We start from the raw sequence: 21,441 nt of genomic DNA, 5'->3' as shown, positions 1-21,441 counted from the left end.
CCTTTCTTTCTTCCTCCTTTCTTCCTCCTTTCTTCCTCCTTTCTTCCTCCTTTCTTCCTCCTTTCTTCCTCCTTTCTTCCTCCTTTCTTCCTCCTTTCTTCCTCCTTTCTTCCTCTGACATCATACTCCCTTTTTCCAGCAGTATTGTGACTGGAAATTACTACCAGTGAAAAAAATAAAGAATAAATCAAATTAAACGTCATGGTATGGCTTTAGCAGTAACTATTGCTTTCTAGATGTGTTGTCCATGTTTATATTCCATGATTTACCAGTCATCCCCATTCCTCTATAACACAAGTTTTGTGCATCTGGATTTTGAGTTAGGTGAATGATTGGGCCAGATCTGTTCTGTGGGCCCTGTGTTAATTACCACAGCTGAACAAATTAAGCCATTTTAAGCTAACTGTATACATACCTACAAACAGTGAAAGATATGAAATGTGTACAGCTCTTAAAGAATAAAGATTAGTGTAAAGGAGATAGCTTTACAGGAGGATAGAGGTAGTCTTCCTGTATGTTTTTTGTTTTAACATTTTCTCATTTTTTACAACCAAAGACTATTTCACGTACAGCTAGTTGTCCTGCTAATTAACAGGCTTGACATAGTCACGAGTTACTGTATATTTTTTATGCCTGAGATTTTTTCTGGGGATGCCAAGCAGTCAATACAAAGATCAGTAGGACACTGTTTGGGCTGTCCTGTTTGGTGATTTAATGGCTAGACCAAGCATGGGAGCCATTACTGTGCAATCATCAGCCATTACTGCTACCATCAACTGCATCACAGCTGAAACTTGGGAACCTGTTAAACAAACCATCTTCTGTTTTAAACTGTATTGAATAAACAAAGTCATATTTAATATAATTTGAATCTTCGCCACATTTAGATTTCTTAACAGGTTACCAAGAAATTTGATGAAATTCTGAATGAATAAATAAAAACTATTATTTCTCACTTTTTGATGGTCAATCGTGAGAAGGTATTTCAGTTGGGTTAATTTTAGTAGCATGTCACATCATTTCCTCAAACATACCATTTCAAAGGACCTTTCTTTGATAGGGAATGAATACATGGCACATTATCAGGACTTTTAGTTCATGATGTACTTGGAAGTGCATAAAGTGGAAAACAGAGTTCAAAAAATTGCAAAACCAGAAATCTATAAAGCAGACTTTAAAATTTTCAGCTGTAGTTTCCTAGTCTTTCACTTGAATGCCTGAGTGCCTACTAAGGATTTACTATATGTATTGGCTGTTGTGTACAATTGTACGGTTAAAAATATTAAATCGAGTAGTATTCATGCTCTACAGGAAACTGGTTTACAACATAATCATTAAAGTAAAATTTAACTTATAGATATAGTATATATTTCAGGTATGGGTAGTATTCTGAGTGAAAGTCATTAAATGAGGCACCCAGTAATGTACTTTGTTCTTCAGTTCTATTGCAGAAATAATCATAAGCAGTTATTTAGATTACCTGCTTCTTATATGCAGTATACAAGACAAATTTTTTGTATCATTTTTCAAAAAGTAAAAACGTATGATAAAATATTTCATTCTTCATGATGCAGGTTATTGAAATAATTTCCTTTCATTGTATGTGGCTACCAAGAATATTAAACAACTCACTGGGAGACTAGTGCTACCTAAATAAATATCTCTTGAAAAAACTGGTGCAGTCATAATGAATAATGCTGTAACAATTCTGGTTTTATTTGAGACCTTACAGGTATCCAGACCCTTGTGACTTCAAAGAACATACCCAATTTAGTACTCTTTCAGGAGCTGGATTTGGGTCATACAGTGGAGTAGATAACAATGAAGAGAACAGTTTATCAAATCTGCTGTTGCAACAAATACAGCTTGTTGGAAGGACTCAATTGCTGCTTACAATTATTTTAAATTCCATTAATGTAGTTCTGACTTTTAAATAAATAATTTTCATCTGTTTGAATACTGATTTCTATGTTGTAGGACTAGGTTATTAAAAATACTATATTTTGTTGGCAAGGAAAATTTTTTTATTAAAATGTGTTCTGTACTGTCATCACAGAATTCTTCCTCTTGAGTCTCATTTTTCTACTGTGAATCGAGAAAGCCATGCCTTGTACTGCCATTAGACTTGTATACAAGCTTCATGTATGTTAATACCTTTAATGGCACAAAACTGCAGGTAATTTCTTTTTCCTACACTGCAGTACAACAGACAGTATATATTGCATTTTTGAGTCTGTTCAATTGAATTTATGTATGTATATGTTTCACTATTCAAGCCATAGCCTTTAAAGGAAATGAACTAATAGGACTGATTTGTCAATTTTGCATGGTTTTTGCTTTCAGAAATTAGCACCTGGAGTTAGTCAGTTTGCTTACACCTGCGTACAAGACCATCCTATCTGGACTAACCAACAGTTTTGGGAAACAACCTTTTACAGCAATGTGCAAAATCAAGTTCGCTCCCTCTACCTTACAGCCAAAGATGACAACCATACAGTACAGTTGAGACAAAAGGTAGGAGAATATATTAAATGTCAACATAATATTTTTATTCATGTTTTAATTGTCTCATAAGTTATAGAGAGCTGAGTTATGGTTTCTCCAATTTTACCCATTTTTCTTTCATTTTTCCCATATTAAACAGTGTACAATAATATGAAAGATAACAAAAATTTACATTTATCTGCCAAGTATTATAATTTGATGTTGCTCTTGTGATTTTTCAAACAGCCAGTTTTTGTATAATTTTCCACACTTTAGGGTGTGTTTTTCCTGAGAGTAGTAACTTATGTAGCAGTGTTATAAACTAGCAACAGTTCTATTATATGAACAACCTAAGCTAGCAGCAGTGCTAGTGTCCAGTGTTAGATTATTAACAAACTCTAGGATGGTTTCTGTTGAATGGCACTCAGTCTGCTTTATTAAAATTGCGCAGATCTTTCAGAACAGAAATTGTCTCAGTAGAAGGAAAATACATCTTTAATGCAAAAATGAAAGTATGATGGGAAGTCTTGCAGCATCCTAAAATAAGATTTTTTTTTCTTTTTTTAAGAAGGAGCACATACCCATAGTAAAGAGCCATTTGTAATTGCCTTGTATGCAAATATCATTATCAACTATATGACTGAAAAGTGTATGCTACCCAAAGTCATACAACACTGTAAAGAGAGAAAGTAAAATGGAGATATTCCCTAAAATGTACTCAGAATGAAGAACTGAAAAGGCATGTCAAACATATCAGGGATAAAGAGAAAAGGACTGTGGGACTGTGTATGGGGAGCCCCTTCCAATCTGACACTGTATAAAGAAAAATATGAAGAATAGCACAACTTAACAAGGGAGCATCTACTTTAACTCTCACATGTGTTTACATGGAAAATTAGCTCAACTTTAGCTTAGTATGGAAAAAACATTTACAAGGTACCTAGTCCTTCAATAATTTAACATCAGGCATTAGGTCACTAATTATCAGCTGCCAGATTCCTTTATTCTGATTTACTCAGGCTATAATATGACTATGTGCCATCTACCTAGTTTGCTTCAAGCAAATGCTAGAATTGGACTCTAACATGTAAAAACATTAATGTTTCAGCTGGTCTGGAAACTATTTATATAAAAGCTTGCCTCACCTGAACATCCTAGGAATTTGGAGAATATCACCTGCATCAAGCAATGAGCTGCATGTTATTTCTCAATCTGATTTATGCTTGTTCTTATGTGAGCTAAGTGGATAAGCTAAGGGGAGCAGCTATATTAAAATCAGTAAACTGCTCTGAAGAAACATGGAAGATCATATAGCATAAAAACAGATCTAGAAAGAAATGATGTTACTTAGATCTGTCAACATTGTGCTTCTTGCATATTTCAGTAAAACGTCTTCAAATCGTAACTCTCCTTAAACCCTGTTGAGTGTAGTTATTTGCTTTTTCTTTTTAAATTAATATGTAATTTAAATAACTGAAGTTTAATAAACAACTTAATAAATAAAGTTTTGACTAAACATTGTTTTTACGTTATAGTTTTAGTATTTCTTCCATTTCTTTATATTTCTTTCTATATGTCTTCTAGGAGAAAAATTCTGTAGGTCCAGACCAGGATAAGACAGCAATGGACCTGGCTGCTGAACAGTTGCGATTATGGCCAACTCTTAATAAACAAACTCAGCAGGAACTAGTCCAGAATGAGGAAAGTACAGTTTTCAGTCAGGCAATTCATTTTGCTAACCTCATGGTCTACTTGCTAGTACCACTGGATACAAGTAAAAACAAGTTATTGAGAACATCGGCTGCTGGTGACTGGGAGAGTGGAAGTAACAGTATTGTCACAAACAGGTGGGTACACCAGTCAGGATGGGCCACAGTTTTCAAAAGCTTCTTAGTTTTCAGGAATTATTCTAAATACAAGATTATTTCAGTATCTTCTTTTCAAGATCATTAGTTAAGGAGAACAGAAGTCTAACATGATTCCTCTTAAATAACAGAACTTAATCTGGACTAATTTACCACCACTTAAGGGAACATAAAAATTTTATTGTTGCAGTAGGTATTTTTAATCTAGTAATGCAGATGTTGAAAACAAACATAGGGTGTGATGAGAAAGAAAACAGCAGCTCATAAACTACTCTCTTAGTTTTTATATAACTTGAAAAAAACAGTGTATGAACCTAAAATCAAGAAGGCATTTGTATAGCATCCATAAAATCACAATTTCTGTGCAACAGCTGCAAAAAAGAAAGGCACTGGGGTCACAAAAAGCAAGAGGGCTAAACCACTGTGATAAAGGTTAAATTACTAAGGAGGCAGGAGGAGTATAACATAGCCAGTTACATTCCCTAGTATGCAAATCCAGGACATTTCATAACAGGCCTTCCTCCCTCTCTATTTACTGTCTTCATTATCACGTATGATCCATCAGAATTCCCACCTGATAAAATTGTAGAACATTATGTGAGAACACTGACATCAAGTAAAAAATAGGCAGGCTATCAGTATCAAACTCCCCATGGCTACTCATTTCTGCTGACTAAACACCTCTAAACTCAGGCATTAGGATATGCTCAGTAGACAGGTTGCATTATGTGTTGCAATGTATGAATCTGGCCCTTAATATTATTATGGGAGACATTTTTAGATGTTCAGCGTACATCTCCCACTTACTTGCTTGCATTTTCTGTCTGATGCACAAAAAACTTTTTTTATGGTCTTTTTGCTTTTGAATGCTTTACTCTGCAACCAAAAAATTCATTTAATGTATCTTTCTCTATGTAACTGGATATTCGTTTACCATGGGTTCCAAATAATGTACTTGACTTTATGAAGAGAAGACATAGAGCTCACTTCCAAGCAGCGTTTTTTCTCTTGTGGGCCTGTCTGCCCTGGACTCATGGAGGGAAAGTTCTATGTCATCATCCATGCAGTTCTGACAGTGTTAATAACAGTCAAAATACAATGTAATTGTGGTACTACCATATGCTTTTAGCAAGGTTTATGTATTGTAATGGGGCGGGGGCGGAACAGAGCTTGTCTGTGTCTAGCCAGGTGTCATATGTGCATCACCAGCTGAATTTTTCACACTTGAAATTTCTTTATTTATGCCTATAGTATTGCAGGCAGTGTTGCAGAAAGTTATGACACTGAAAGTGGATTTGAGGACTCTGAGAACAACGATGTTGCAAACGCAGTTGTACGCTTCATCACCAGATTTATTGACAAGGTTTGTACAGAGAGCGGAGTTACACAGGATCACATCAAGGGTCTTCATTGCATGATACCAGGTAAGAATTGTGACAAAAAAGTGGTTTTTAGTCTTTCTTTTCTCTTTTTTTTTTCCAGTGAGAAAAATGCACTTTTTACTTTCAGTTACTTTCAGTGAAGTTAGAAGGTTCATTTCTTTTCTAGACTGTAATTGCTGTTGAATTTCAAATAATTATTCCCTTGATGTTTAAATTTGAGAATTTCAGAATATCAGTGTTTTAATTAGATTGCAACTTTCTCTTTCATATTATGTGAGACTTCATTTATGGCATTACTGCTTTCCAGGCATTGTAGCAATGCACATAGAGACCCTGGAGGCTGTCCATCGTGAGAGCAGGCGGCTTCCACCAATACAGAAGGCAAGTATTATGAAACATATTTGTATTCTTTACAAGTATTAGAATCATGCGATTTAGTCATCTTTTTTTCCCCTCTCATAATGTTAGGAGGAAACATCAAAACATTGAAAGAAAATTTCCGCCAGTGATAAATAAAGTGCTTGGCTTTGGTCTCATGAAATACGAACTCATGAAACTAGTAGAGCCAGACTTCTGATCATAAACAAGCTGTTGCATGCCCACTGTTTTTTGAGACCCATTTCTCTTAGTTGAGTCCAAACTCCATCTCCTTCTTTGGGCTTAGTCTCATAAGAATTTTGTTTTGAAGCTTTTTAAGCCAAATATTATAACTAGACTGAGATATAACACTGGTATCGCCATTACACTTAGACTTTCGTTTATTTGCATCAGCCCAAAATTCTACGACCAACTTTACTGCCAGGAGAAGAATTTGTTTGTGAAGGTCTCCGTGTGCTGCTGGATCCTGATGGCAGAGAGGAAGCTACTGGAGGACTGCTTGGAGGTCCTCACATCCTCCCTGCTGAAGGAGCTTTGTTCCTTACCACTTACAGAATTATATTTAAAGGCACTCCTCATGATCAGCTGGGTAAGAAAAAATAAAGTCATAACTGCAGTCCTTCAGATAGGCAGGACTTTGAGCTGGCCTATGCCCCTGTTCAAGCATCAACATCAAAATGTATATACCTCACAGTATAATTTTTCATGTTTATCAGATAAGAATAATCTCTTAATACAGGTTTTTATCACTAGATATGACAATCATTTTGATTTTGCATTTAACTAAAACTTATTTCTTCAGATGAGGCATTAGATGCTCAATGTTTGTTTATCCCTGTGTTTTGGTAGATATTTAGAGTGCTGTCTTTGGTGATTTATGTAACATAAAATCATAACATGTACTTGTCTTAGCGGAAACTTCGTTAGATTGTCACATGGTATTTTGGGCTTTTATTGACTACATAAAGTTGGAGACAGAAAATAAGGATGTTCCTGACCATACTTTACTAATTTCTATACACATTTGAATGGAAAAAATGCATAGTATCTGCATAGCTCGGTTCCATCTGTAAAGCTGGTCTAATGATGCTGCTTTACAGAGCAGTGTTTGTAACCTTCTTCACCGCTAAGAGAGAGCATATATACTGTGTGAGATCTTCAGCTTCCACTAGCCCTAGCTTTTCACTAAGGTTTTTTTCAGCCACTGAAAGTGTGCTAAATGAAAAATATTTGTGAGTTAGTATTCTTTTTAATATGTAATGAAATAGCTCTTCTGAATGATAAATTTTCATATTTTGACATCTGCCATTTCTAAGCAGATTATCATTCAGAAGTATAAATTTATTGTGGAAAGTTCATGGTCATATGTAAAGATACCGGTGTATATCGTTCGTTGTTTAAAAGTTGTATAATGCAACATAAAATTTGAATAAGCTTGAAACTGTTTCTTCCCCCCCTACCGACTTAATTTTGGGGGTGTATTTCCATCGTGTGGACTCAGAAGGAAGGAGAATTTTTTTCTAATCATCCCAGCTGAAATTAAGCAGAAATTCAGATTCCTAAAATAATATTTTAGGAATTTACCAAATTTTCTCATACTTTGCATGAAATTAATTCTGTACCATTATTTTTGTGTTGCTTTGTACTTACCCATTCCTATCTATTCGAAGTACAGTGTGAGCAAACCAGATCTGATTCTATGATCTAACAAGTATCTGTAAATACAATTTTATGGTCCTCAGTTGGAGAGCAGACAGTGATCCGGAGCTTTCCTATTGCATCTGTTACGAAGGAGAAGAAGATCACTATACAGAACCAGCTGCAGCAGAGTATGCAGGAAGGGTTGCAGATCACTTCAGCTACCTTTCAGGTAAAAGGAAGTGTTGTAAAAATTTATGTGACAGCACAATCGAGCTCAAAATCCTTACAAGCAGCACTTCAACCTGGTATTTGTGAAGAGTTCCATTTTCTGCCCTGTAAAGTCAATAGAGAATGCGGTCGTCTCATAAAACCCGGGCATTCCTTGGCCCAGTTAATATTTACAGAGGGTTACCATTTTCATGTTTGATTTCTTTCACTCCTTTTCTCACCTTTCTATTTTGGATCCTCTAAAGGGCTGGTTTGGGTCCAAAATCTCTTAATGTGAATAAGTAGAGGCCTAGGCAAACCAGTGGAAACATGCTTTCTCTCTCCTCCAGCTACATGGAATGAATATGGAAGAGCTATAAATATTGCTTTCTTTTCAAGACTTGTCACTTTACCAGCTTTCTGTAAAAATCCATGGCAGAAAGTCATGGTATGTCTCACATGGAAGCTGCACTTTCAGGAATCTTTAGGGTAGCCACCACTGGCCAGAACCAATGAGCCTCCATATGACCTGCACAGATGCTGGTGGATTACTGTCTGTGGGATCTCTGTCGGTGTGTTCAGCAGAAGCGTATACTGCAGGGCTGTTGGCAGAGCTGGACTTCTAAGACTTAGGACCCGTGAAGTCTCTGAAACCTTCTCTAATTTTTTCTGCTTGGTGGTGATCTTAACTGTGGTTAAACCCTAAGAGATGGAAAGTTAAAGACAAAGGATTTTATATGATGGACTGAAAGTAGACTGCAGTACTTGAGATACAAAATATTTTGTTGGCTTGGCTGACTGCAGAAGTATATTTTCATTGAGAACAATAGCTGCAGCATTTGAAAACATAATAAAATAGATCATCAGTATTTTACTAGTTCCTTACAATAGTGGACATTATTTAACTAATCATCCTTCAATAGCCTATTCAGAAGCATAAGATTAGGAATACAAGTGAGTAAAACAACTGAAAAAAGGTGTGTTCTTGTGGACTTCTGAGAGGACTTGGTGAGGACTTTTTATTTTCCAGAAGTTTTTTTACCAGAATAGTTAGCATGCTTCAACGATGTGCTAAATATGACACAGCTCAGTGTTTTTAGTGCTGGATTCTGGTCAAACATCATCTTTGCTTTTGTTTAGCATAGTTTTCTATTAGATTATGAGAACAAAAACAATCAGAAAACAGTTTACTTTCTGTTCCCTTTGTAACAGCTAGCATTATGAAATAGCCCCTCCTCTTTGTTTATTAATTATGACTTTCAGAAGGTTTTGGCTGCAGTTGTGCTATTTAATGTCTTTAAAACCTGGGATCAGTGTAACCCCTAAAGATTCAAGAGCTCCTTTCAAGGAGGTCCTAGAACAACAGAGTTATTAGTCATTTGGAAAGTATTTACAAAACAAGTGAAATCAAAAAGCAATGATGAAATCCACCTTCCAGATGGCAAACAAAAGACGTTCAAAAGGTGTATAGGTATGCACTCAGGAATAAAGCTCTAGGATATTTCTTTGTTTGCTTTTTCCACATTCTTAAAGTTCTTTTGGGCCTTTTATGGATTCCCTGTTTTCTTTCTTTTTTTTCTTTTCTTTTTTTTTTTTTAATTCCCCTGAATTGCTGACTGTAATCCTTTTGGCTGAGGATGATGGGACGGGATTTTTTTTTTTTTCCCCAAACGTTTCAGAAAGCATTTTTAGTGGGTTGGATGGATCAGTGTTGAACAGCACAAGGTTAATTCCTTTTTAAGGATCAGATTTCACTATTACATTTTTATGATTAGCAGTTTTCTATACTTTGCAAAGTGAGGCAAAAATTGTAATGACTAAGTAATGGAAGTATAATGGTTGTGACATATGAATGCTGAAATTGTTAGTTTGATGAGAGTCTTTGAAGTGCATTACCAACCTTAGTTCCCAGTATATGGGCAGAGCTGGCAGAATATTTCCAAGCCAAGCTGTGCCATGTGATGAGTTTTTGAACTGCTGTAGACATCTTAGTGCCAGCACTACTACTTGGATTTACCAAAATATTTTGTATTTGATATTATGAGAGTTCCAGATGCTTTTTAGTGAAAATACCTTAGTATTAGAACATAAATGTGAAAATTAAATTAAAAAAAAAAAAAAAAAGCTGTGTAATATCCCTCAAAATCAATAAAATATATGTACATATATTTGTATTTTCTGATGGGCTCTGATGGGCATATTACTGCATGCATATGGGAATTTTGCTACTGTATTTTAAGATCTCTTAATTTCTTTAATTCTGTATTTTTTTTCAGTTTCTAACATGTCATGTCTTTAATATGCAGTTAATTAAAGTAGCATTTGATGAAGAAGTAAGTCCTGAAGTAGTGGAAATATTTAAGAAACAGTTAATGAAGTTCCGTTATCCTCAGTCTATCTTCAGCACTTTTGCGTTTGCAGCTGGGCAAACAGCACCACAGATAATTTTACCAAAACAAAAAGAAAAGAACACTTCATTCCGGTATACTCATTCTTCTTTTTTATTATTGATGTTCTTGTTTGATATTAGACTAATACGTTGAACAATCTCACAGCTTTTCAGAAATGCGGATCATTCAAGCAGCTTTGGGGAAAGTCAAAATAACTGATTGCTTTTCTGCATCTTTTTATATGTACTGAATAAAAGGTAGATTAGTATGATATGCATGTCGATTTTGTATAGGAATATATTATTTATCCAAATTTCTGGCTGCAGTAAATTTGAACAAGCATCTCATTACATTTTGAAACGCACACAATGTAAGTAGCATCTTCAGCTATGTAAACTCTGCCAACATAAAAAACAGATTTCTTGTGTGCTACTTTATAGGTTAAGAACCTAATGTGAATTGGGTCCTCTTTTGAAGTTTCTGTTATACGTTAATTTTGACTAGACTAGCTGGATCGTTAATCTGTTCCAGAGTGGTAGTTCCTGTGATTCTCTGTTGATTATAGCATTGTTGACACAGGAAAGTAGAATCCCAAGCTAGTTATGGAATCCTAAAACTTTTAAGGTAATTTCTATCTTTCCTGTCTTTACTTTGTCAACTTTGTAGATTTATCACATTGCTACTAAAATACAAATACCTAAAGAAAGATGATGGCTGCTTATTTGTTACCATTAGACATAGTAGAGACAAATTTGTACCAAGATAATAAAATTGGGTTTTAAAAATTAATATAGGAACATTTTTCTGGAGGTTATAATTTTTGTAATTATATTAAATGAAAAATTACAAAATACATATTATTTGGGTCAGTTCATCATAAAAATCTGTACATGCTATCAGGGATAATCATATGCACCTTTCTAAATATTTTTATTGCTGTGAATTTATAGTACCTTCTCAAAAAGCATTGTGAAAGGAGCAAAACGTGCTGGGAAGATGACAATTGGACGCCAGTATTTATTAAAGAAGAAGACAGGCACAATAGTGGAAGAACGAGGGAATCGCCCAGGCTGGAATGAAGATGATGATATCTCTGGTAATAGTAAAACATTTTTTTCCATGTTGGTTAAGTCTATCCTATTATGCTTCCATTCCAATCTATTGAGTAAGAAATGTCTTCAAGAAGAAATTGCAGAGTCTTCCTAGACAGTAGAGAGAAAGGTTTCAAATCTGTACATTTAGTAAGTGTTTTCTTATATGATGACGAAGCAAAAGAGGAAGTTAACTTCATTCAGTGGTAAAGCAAAATACTAGATGATTATTTTTAAATTATCAAACAATTTGCATATAGTATCATTTCTATCATTTTTTACATCATAATAGTGTAGATGGCACAGCACAGAAACATGCTGTAGCTTCCATTTATCTTTAGACGTCATGACATCTGCAATTAGTCTATGATGAGAAAGCAGTAGTCAGGGAGATTCAAGAAAGAGCAAATACTATGGGAGACTTTGCTGATGTGGAAGTGACAGATAATTTCTGAAAGCAGCAGAAGTCATTACTACTGAAAATAACATTTTTCCAAATTTTGGTTGAAAGGATTTGGGGTCAGAAAGTAGAAAATTATTTGGGCACTTTGTATAGTTCATGTGATGGAGTGGAGTTTGACTTTCTTCCAAATACTTCTTTTCCTACCATGTGCTGCTGTCAGTATATCCTTATCTGGACCAGTGCTAATTTGTAATAAACCACTAGAGGGAACCAGATTCTCCTGTACATAAACAGGTATTGTTTTGTCATACCATTCTTTTTTTTTAAAAAAAGAATAGGCATTTCAGATAACAAAGTGTTTATCAAACACTAATAATTTCTTCAAAACATCAAACAAGTCAAATTTTCCCTTTGAATGTTTGGTCAGTGAACAAGGCAACTTATGTGACTTATGAGCAGATCTATAAAAGTTGTCTGAAGCAGGAGTGTGTTACTGCACTGTCTCTGTTCTCTCCAAAATGGAATAAAGCCATTCCAGGAAAGCTAAAAAATACTGATTCTCTTCTTTCATTCCAGAGAAGTGGTGGAAAAGAGGCAAAAGGAAGGATTACGAAATACAGAATGTCTTTACAGTGCTGAAAAATTACATTCTTTATTGAATTTCCAGCCTCTTCCTGAAGTCCTGAGTTAGTATGCATTCTGATGTAGCAGATTCTGTGGGTCAGAAGCAATTCTGCAGGCTGTACCTGTGTGATTTTTATGTGATTTTGTGTCCTTCACTCAGAGACACCAAACGCAGTCATACCTGTGTATTCATACTTCTCTTGACAATGAAGAAATTTTACAAGTTTTTGCATTGCTGATATGCAAAATAACTACATTCTTCTGTGAACACAGGTGATATATAAATATTAGTGATAGACACTTTTTAACTCCCCTAACAAAACCACAAAAATATAAATTGTGAGGCTTTCTACCTGCTGCTTTCCAGATGTTTTGACTAGGAAAGTGTAAAGTGATCAAAGTCTGACAGTTTGCTTTCCTCTCCACACTGTACTGACACCTCAGGTATAGTCAGCTACAACAGTAGTAATTCTGCTTCAGACAGAGTACAAATAGCCATAGGAAATCCACTATTTAATCACTGCAGTTTCTTTTATATTGACTGCAGTGAATGACTTTTTGTTTGCAAGTCTCAAAACCTGAAGTATAGGAAACTATGCAGCTAATACCAACAATGAAGCAAACACCAACTATCTGTAGCAGGTGATGCATTGCCTTGAAAAAGAAATGTTAAAAATAGGGTTGGAAGGAACTTCGAGAGATCATCTACTCCCATCTCTCTGCCTCAAGGCAAGATCAACATACTTAATCTGTTCCTCATAGATGTTTACCTAACTTTTTCTTAGAAGCTTTCAAAGACAAAGTTTCCACAACTCTAGGCAATTTGTACTAATGCTTTAACAATCCTTAATGCTGGAGAAAAACAGGCATCTTTCTGATACTCAGGCCTAAACATTTCCTTGCCACAGTTTAAAGCCTTCACTTCTTATTCTGCCACCATATACGTGTAGAAGAGGTAATTCCCTTCATTCTCATTGCAGTGCTTAATGTTTTTATGGACTATTGTAATATTTGTCTTCTCTGTTCTTTTCTGGATATTAAATATCCACAGTTCTTCCAGTTCTTTGTTTATTGGTCTTGATAGACTTCTGATCATCTTAATTGCTCTTTTCTCAGTCCTCTTCAGCTGGTCCACATATAACTTGCAATGTGATTTCCAAAACCAGGCACAGTACTCTGGTTATTAGTTGTTGGTAATGAAGACCTGATTTCCCTCCAATTCCTCCCCATATTATTATTTTCAGAGCTTAGAATCTCATCACTACTAAATTCTGTTTCCTATAGGTGATCATACTGGTGTGTTCCGTAAAATAGGAGACTGTAAAACCCACTTTTACAGTCATATCTCAGGAACAGTAAAATAGAGGGATTATTCCTCTTCTTTTCAAAATCAAATTTTTAAAAATCCTTTTTAAACTGGAGACAGCAAAATACCTTCATCTCCCTCTTCAGGTTGAGGACACTGGCTCTTATAATCTCTAGCTTTTTATGCACTGGAAAATGTTTTGCAAATTCTGATCACCAGTATACGTGCTTTCATGAGAGACAAATGCATTTAGAAAAAAATATTTCAAAAAACGCGCCCTCATCTTACCTGAGTTAGTTATAGTTTTCCATTCAAAACTGTTACATACCAAGCTTCTGTGTACCCCAAAATAAAATTATTTCTAAAACTCATTTAATTTGTTTCTCATTAGTGCACTTTATACTTGTAAATGTTTTGTAACTTCTTTCCTACCATGACAAATATGAAAACACGGAAAAAAGAGGAGATATCCACAGCATTAAACTTTTTATTATTTAGGTTAGATAGAGAATTGTTGGGTTTGCTTGATGCAGGGGCAATAAAATTATTCATTTAGCTTTTATGCTAAGATGCACACAAAAAAGATATATGTGGGTTCTACTCCTGTAAATTCTGCATGTTGTCTACTGCCAGTAAATTTTAATTGTATCATAATTTTTATTTTTTTAAATAATTTTAGTTTCCAATTTTATAAAGTCCTGTTTAAATCCTTCTATACTTCTCAGTGCCTCTTTCATGAAGAAATACTTCCCCTCATACACACGTATTTCAATGCTAGAGGTGGTAGCAAGTAACTGATACATGCTGTGAACAGTAAATCTGCTTTCAAAAGTATTTGGAAATGGTTGAAAGTGTCAATAACAGGCAGGTGGCAGGTTTTGTACAAAGACCTTGCTTGACTTGAATTTCAGTGTAATTTGAACTTGCGACGTGTTTTTTATCTCTCATGGTTAAAGGTTTTTCTGCTTTGGAAAGTGCAGCTGATGTGCACGCCTGAAGAAAGCTGCTGTTTGACATTGAAACTGAGGCATTAAGAAATCAACAGTCATCTGTTGTGAAATTATGACACAGAAATGTTTTTTATTTGAACCAAGCCTTAAAAAGATTGTTACATCTTTTGAAGAAAGTTCTAAAAAATTGCGAGGTCCATATTATCTTGGATGTTTAATGAATTTATGTGCACATTTTTCATGTTTCTGTCTTGTGTACATCTTTGTATAGCAGTTGTGAGTTTAACAGGTTTTCATAAATTGGTGAAAGAAAGGTTATCTGCCTTTGGTTCAGTTCAGATTCGTATGAGATAACTTCTTCCAGGATTTTAGCAAGAGAGTTGTCAGCCATGACAGTCACAAGTGCAATAAGTAACTGTGATATATTCAGGTTTCCTGACTAAAATCTTATTTTATTCCTTATAATTTCTGTAAGCTGTGGTTTGTATGTATTAGTTCTTGTTAATCATCACTGACAGTAAGACCAACTAATATTTTGTTCAGAAGATAATAGCATCATTCAGAAAAAAATAGCATTCTGTGCAACTGCTGGCTTCCCCAATAGCAAATTCTTAAAGATTTTTAACTTTAGTTTCAGATGACAGCGAGCTGCACACAAGTGGTACCCTAAAAGCATCAGAAAAATCAACAATGGAGCAATTAGTAGAAAGAGCCTGTTTCAGAGACTATCAACGTTTGGGACTAGGGACCATCAGTAGTAACTCTTCTCGTTCAAAAACAGAATACTTAAGAATAACTGCACTGAACAGGATGTATTCGCTTTGCAGGAGGTGAGTTACCAATTCAGTCAAGTAGTTGAAAATAAAGATGGCATAACACACATACCACACGATGTATCCATTTAAGCAATTTACTCTGAGAAAATTTTTGTCTACAGTAGGAGTGTTCAACCAGTGACCCTGAAGCTATTTGTATTCCACTCAGAGATGCATCTTCTGGTGGCTGCATATGTATCGATGAGATGCGGAAAGGCCGCCAGCCATGGTAGCAGGAGGCGTGCCTTCAGTATCGCCCCAGGAGCTCTGTCAGACAACACAAGTTGTCCTTCCTAGGTTCTTTCTATGGCCCATGGAAAGAGAGTGCCCCTGAGGCTTTTGGAGGAGACTAACCTAGATACTCTGAATTGCCTTTTGAAGGAGTTTCTCTCTCTGGGCTTTCCGCACTGATGACTAAATCATTAGGCTATTTTTCAGCTTTCTGACTTAGCCAATAATGTCAGCGCATAGAACTCACTCTCTTGATATGATTTCTGTAACTTGCTGTGTTGGTACTGGAAATTATTTATTTGCATATAAAATCTATTCTGTTCCTAAATAAAAAAGCAAGCCTCAGAAACAATTATACTCAACTATTTTCTTCAAATAAAAAAATATGTTTTAAAATTGAATTCATGAAGGTATCTACACTACTTCAAAAGTTTGTCCTGTGCTGAAAGTCACATGCTGTGTTTTAACACATGAATGTTACTAATTCCTTTTTTTGTTGTGAAAGCTGATGTAGCTTACTACCACTACCCACAAAAATTCTTTTTAATACAAAAACATATCTGTATGAGTCATATCAGAAGAGCTTTTGCATTCTCTAAAGCTAGTTATGGCTAGTCATTGCTTTCATTATGGATAATGAAATCACCAGTTCTTCATGGAAGAGGGGCACACAAGAAAAATATCATAACTTTTCTAGTTTTCTGACTTACCTAGAGTAACAGATTAATAACTGGTTTTGTTCGATCACCATTGAGTACAATGCAGATGAAGGCATTAAATCTGTACGTTTTTGTTATGTTTTGAACATTATACAGACAACTCTTTCCTCCTTTAAAACCACCAGTTTTTAATAGTCTATAGCATTTTTTTAAAATATAATTGATATCTGAGTGGGTTACAGATCCCAGGATATAAATACTTATCTAGTGCCATATTAGTTTGGTTACTGTGTTTTAAGAAGTAGACCACAAATATTAACTACATTGATTTTGATGAGGGCAAGTCAGTAAATGTCAAAGAACTGAATTTACAGGAACAGTGTATATTGTAGAAGAACAGAGTTCTTCTGTAAGCACTAACTTTTCCCTGCTCCTCATCTTAGTTTCTTTTTAACATGTGAAATTGGCCCTTAAATTGAATAGTTTTTGGAGGAAATAGAAAATAATCTTTCATATTTCTTGAATCCTTCTTTCACTAACATGAACACAACTACCATCTTGTTGGATTTTCTATTTTTAAAGGTATTGTATCAGTGAATTTCCTAATCTCTCAGTGTATTGTAGTGTTTTAAAAAGTACACAGAATTGCAGTTTCAAATACACTGTTCCAAGGAATCTGACTGTAAAACTTAAATGTATTTTGACATAAAACAAAAACTATTGTTTTAGTTGTGATGCTTTAGCCAATCTAACATTCTTTCCTTTCAGTTCTCGTATTTCATATACAATTGTCAAAACAAAACTACTGCATCATTTGCATGCCTCAAACTTCTCTTTTCTGTCATGCTCAAAAATACGGCTTCATTATAGTGACTGATAAGAGATATACTAAGAAGAAAAATACTACCAAATGAAATACAACCTTAAATGGAAAGAGACTAGTAGTGATAGTCTTACAGATTTTTCATAATTGAAGTTGTTTTTAAAATGCAGTTTTCTTTACAAATTAGTGTATTTGCTAGGATTGGACTAAAAGTGAGTTACTAAATAAAAGATAATTCTAACAGTTGGAGGTGTACTTTCATTAAGATGTATATTCAGCTTGTTATTTTAAGAATTTTTTTTTCATTGTTAAAAATTTTGAAAGCAATGTTAATTGTTCAATTTTTTTCACCGTTTTGTCAATACAGTTATCCTGGGCTGCTGGTAGTACCTCAGTCTGTTCAAGACAGCAGTCTGCAGAGAGTTGCTCGCTGTTACCGTCACAATCGCCTACCAGTTGTCTGTTGGAAGAACACTAAAACCAGTACTCTTCTACTTAGATCTGGGGGCTTTCATGGAAAAGGTGTTGTTGGCCTCTTCAAATCCCAAAACACACATACTACAGGTGGGTTGATGCAGCTAGGTCTTCTGTGTAAGTAATTTTATGTAGAAATCCTTTTCTAGATTAAATCAGTGATGTTCAATCAAAAGTCTCAGGATATGAATGGTTATCTGATGGTATATTAGTTCAGTTTAATTACTGTATATCAAGAAGCAGATTGCAAATGATATCAAAGTGGTTTAAAAAAATGTCAATGAATGTTTTTAACAGATATATACATACCAAAAGTCTTCGGTAAGAGCTGGTATCTGCCAAACGCAATGCAAACTTCCCCTGTTTCCCTTAAATTATCTTTTTCCTTTGCACTAGCTTAGGTAATGAGTGTATGCTGTCCCTTTTCATAGAGGATTATATAAAAGATTAGAGAGACTCTTATCCATTGTATTTTCTCATGTTTTTCATTGTAATACTAGTTTAACTTTTATCTTTCTTTTATAAAGCATAGACGTGAAAGATTCTAGTTGGAGTCTTTGCATTGAGTAAATCTCTTCCTTTGTGTGATCAGGACTGGACCAGCACAAGATTTGTCAGACTAGTTAATTTTTCAGAAGAATGTAACTTTAGGAAAACGTTAATTTTGTAAAGAACATTAGTTGACTTTCATCATTCACAAACAGTGTTTAGGATATTTATTGTGACTACCTGGATTTCCATCTCTTACGCTGATAATTTCTTTGGAGTTAATTTCATGCCAAGAGTGAATTTGGCATATTGCTGAAGAAAAAGTCAAACCGATAGTTGTTTAGAAATTATTCTAGAATTAGGCCATAGTATTTATTTTTTGAAGAAAAAAAAAAAAAAAAAAGTGAAGTAGCATTGTAATACCAGGAACTCACTAAGGTAGCAAAAAAACTCCTCAGTCCTGTTTATGTTTGTGTTTCACCCCAGTAATGACTAAAACACAATTAAAAGCTTTGACTCTACTGAACAGTTCTACAGAATTTTTCAAAACTGGTAACAAGCATAATGTACAAATATGTGCAGGTTGCATAAGAGTAGTTTGAAGATTACATGATTTAAATATTTTCTGCATAGCCCCCCTGTAATTTTCCTTCACAGAGTATCTTTATGAAAACCACAATTCTCTTGTAAAGAACAGTTTTCATCAGACATAATGTTTAGCTATATGAGGTTTTGTGTATATCGAATTTACCTTTAAAATCTCAAAATTTCAGAGATATTAGAAAAACATTTTAACACTAATTTCTGAATCACTATCTGCTGAATATTCACTGCTGTAACATTGATTCAATGTGTCTCTTCAGTGTTTTGTGGGGGTGTTTTACAGTTGGAGTGAGGAGCAGGGTAATGAATTGAGTTTTATATAATGCATTTTTGTTGAAAAGACTCATAAAATGAATCAGTAAAGTACTACCAATAGTTAAGACAGCAGCTACCAAAGCTATTAGCTACACCAGTTGTTCCCCAGGTTTATGGTATGAATCCTAAGCATGGTAATTCATATGTTAGTCTTATAAACTGATTTAATACTGATTGTCTTGGCTGAAATACTGACCAGGCATATTTAACCTGGTATAAATAGAATAAATTGAAAAAATTCTGCAGGAATAGTCTGCAAATTATATAAAGACAAACACTTTCATGTTTTCTGTAGTAGCTATCATTTTTATGTGCATGGGAGTAGGAGAGCCTTCCAAAACAAGATCTTCAAAGCCTGACCCTTTAAAGCACATTTCCAATGTGTAACCTCATTGGTTTTGTAGGTGATTTCTTTTTTTAATTTTATATAGTCTTTTAAATTGCCATTGCCATTGTCATACTTCCAGCAGTATCTTAGGCAATAGATAATCTGATTGACAATAACTTTAGTTTCTGGAGTTATTCTGTCTTCTCAGACATTAGGTTCTGGAGTTACCATTTCTTTTAAAATGTAAAGAGAATTGAAAAAGGAAGGTACTGCAAGGAAAATGAAAAATATTTATAGGATATTTATTTTATTTATAGTGAAGTTGAAGCTGGGTAAAACAAAACTTTCAAAGAAACTGATCAATAAAAGTAGTTATACACAGGTGTATGTATTTGCCTCAGCAGGAGTTGCATACAGTGAAGGAAAGTCTATATTGAAAAATGCATTGTGATGCAAACTAAGAGGACAGGAATAATGTTAAATTAAATTTGACAGATGCATACCTTCCTAAGCAGAGATTTCTTAAGAGTAGATTTTTCTTAGCGGGTTCTGGATGGATACACAGAAACAAAGAGGACCTGCTGGAACTTAATGAACATTTTTGTGTTTTCCTGTTACATTGTGTGTTAAGCAAGTTTTCAAGGCATAGTTGAGATCAGTATGTTATATAAGAAGCACAGAACATATTTTTTAGGGAAATTATGCACAGAATTGCTATATGAAACCAAACTACATGTGCAACAGAATTGTTTTTCTAACATCTGTCCACAAAGGATTAGTAATAGAAGTTTGAATATGAGATGGAAAGTTATACTCCAAAAGTTCCTTTGAAACATGAAAGCTGGTCCTGAATTTCACTTTAGCCTTTCTGGGAGTTTTTTTGCAGACCATTGTAGTTCTAAATGTGATATTCTACACCTGAATTACCAAGTATTGGTCAGCTACCATTTATGTTTCTTGTATGTAATAACACTATCCAAGAGAACAGTTATCTTGATACCGACTGAATTATTGACTATATTAGGACCTATTGTAAGATAAAGATTGAGCGACCTGCAACCAGGCATATAGAGCACATATTAGCAGCGGAGGCAATTGTACTGCTTTATTGAGCAATGCATTTCTTTCCTGGGACTTATAAAATTGCTGCCGGGATCTCCATCCCCATCTTTTGTTTAAATCCATGCTGTTGTGATGGCCTTCATGTATTATACAGCACTTAAAAGATCAGTCATTTTATAGAAATCTCTATTTATCTGTGCAGATAAGGGGTCCATGCTTTGAGTCACCAGTCCCTTTATACTATTAAGCACTGTGTGATGGAGTGATTGGTGGTAAGGTTGGAGGGCAAAGTTTACATCTATAATCTTTCACAAGGACATTATTGCCCTCAATCTTTAATTCAGGTATCTGCACAGTTCAATAACAGACTTTCATATAAGTCAAGCTATTCTGCTCCTGAGTCTCCTTCCTTAAACACATACAATACTCTTCACAAAATAAAACTTTATAAATGCAAGTGGTAAGGACGTTATGCTTTCATTTAGGCATTTCATTTCCTTTCATTTAACTAAATTGTTAAGACCTAAATTGACTTTTTGTTGGCATTGCTTCAAGGACTAGGAGACCCAGAGACCATTTAAGTGGATTTCGGGATGTGTAAATTCTGCTTAAGAGTTGAAGAGAAAATAATGTTTTTCTTCAGGCTTTTTCTGCTTTGTCAGACAGAAACAGCATGAAGTTTCAGCATGTGCATTTTCTAATTACTTCCTGATTGTACTTCCAACTCAGACACTAATTTTAACAGGGCTATCTTGAAATTTCTTTTGCCACCTCCTGCTAATTAGGTTACTGTCTATTAGTCTCCAGCATAGAATCTGGTTGGATCATCACTGGGGAAAACTATTTATAAGTTACCATTGTGGTTCGTCAAAATGTGCTCGATCAAATTCTTTCTCTTAATCCAAAGCTTGACTCTTGTGG

General features: G+C 34.7%; 1 protein-coding gene across 7 annotated transcripts in view; it reads left to right on the top strand.

Moving 5' to 3' along the window:
- SBF2 (SET binding factor 2) overlaps nucleotides 1–21,441 on the top strand; it is a 302,371-nt gene that overhangs the window by 239,868 nt on the left and 41,062 nt on the right. For all 7 annotated transcript variants that reach the window (XM_074841630.1, XM_074841634.1, XM_074841633.1 and 4 more), the window contains 10 exons: nucleotides 2,344–2,514; nucleotides 4,069–4,331; nucleotides 5,601–5,773; nucleotides 6,039–6,112; nucleotides 6,503–6,698; nucleotides 7,852–7,979; nucleotides 10,264–10,439; nucleotides 11,298–11,443; nucleotides 15,353–15,551; nucleotides 17,617–17,813. In XM_074841630.1, the coding sequence (XP_074697731.1) occupies nucleotides 2,344–2,514; nucleotides 4,069–4,331; nucleotides 5,601–5,773; nucleotides 6,039–6,112; nucleotides 6,503–6,698; nucleotides 7,852–7,979; nucleotides 10,264–10,439; nucleotides 11,298–11,443; nucleotides 15,353–15,551; nucleotides 17,617–17,813 (1,723 nt within the window). The remainder of the gene's footprint in view (nucleotides 1–2,343; nucleotides 2,515–4,068; nucleotides 4,332–5,600; nucleotides 5,774–6,038; nucleotides 6,113–6,502; nucleotides 6,699–7,851; nucleotides 7,980–10,263; nucleotides 10,440–11,297; nucleotides 11,444–15,352; nucleotides 15,552–17,616; nucleotides 17,814–21,441) is intronic.

Source organism: Strix aluco, chromosome 16 (genome assembly GCF_031877795.1).
Source record: "Strix aluco isolate bStrAlu1 chromosome 16, bStrAlu1.hap1, whole genome shotgun sequence".
NCBI lineage: Eukaryota > Metazoa > Chordata > Aves > Strigiformes > Strigidae > Strix > Strix aluco.
Note: the sequence above shows the minus strand (reverse complement) of the source record. Positions and strands in the feature narration are given on the sequence as shown.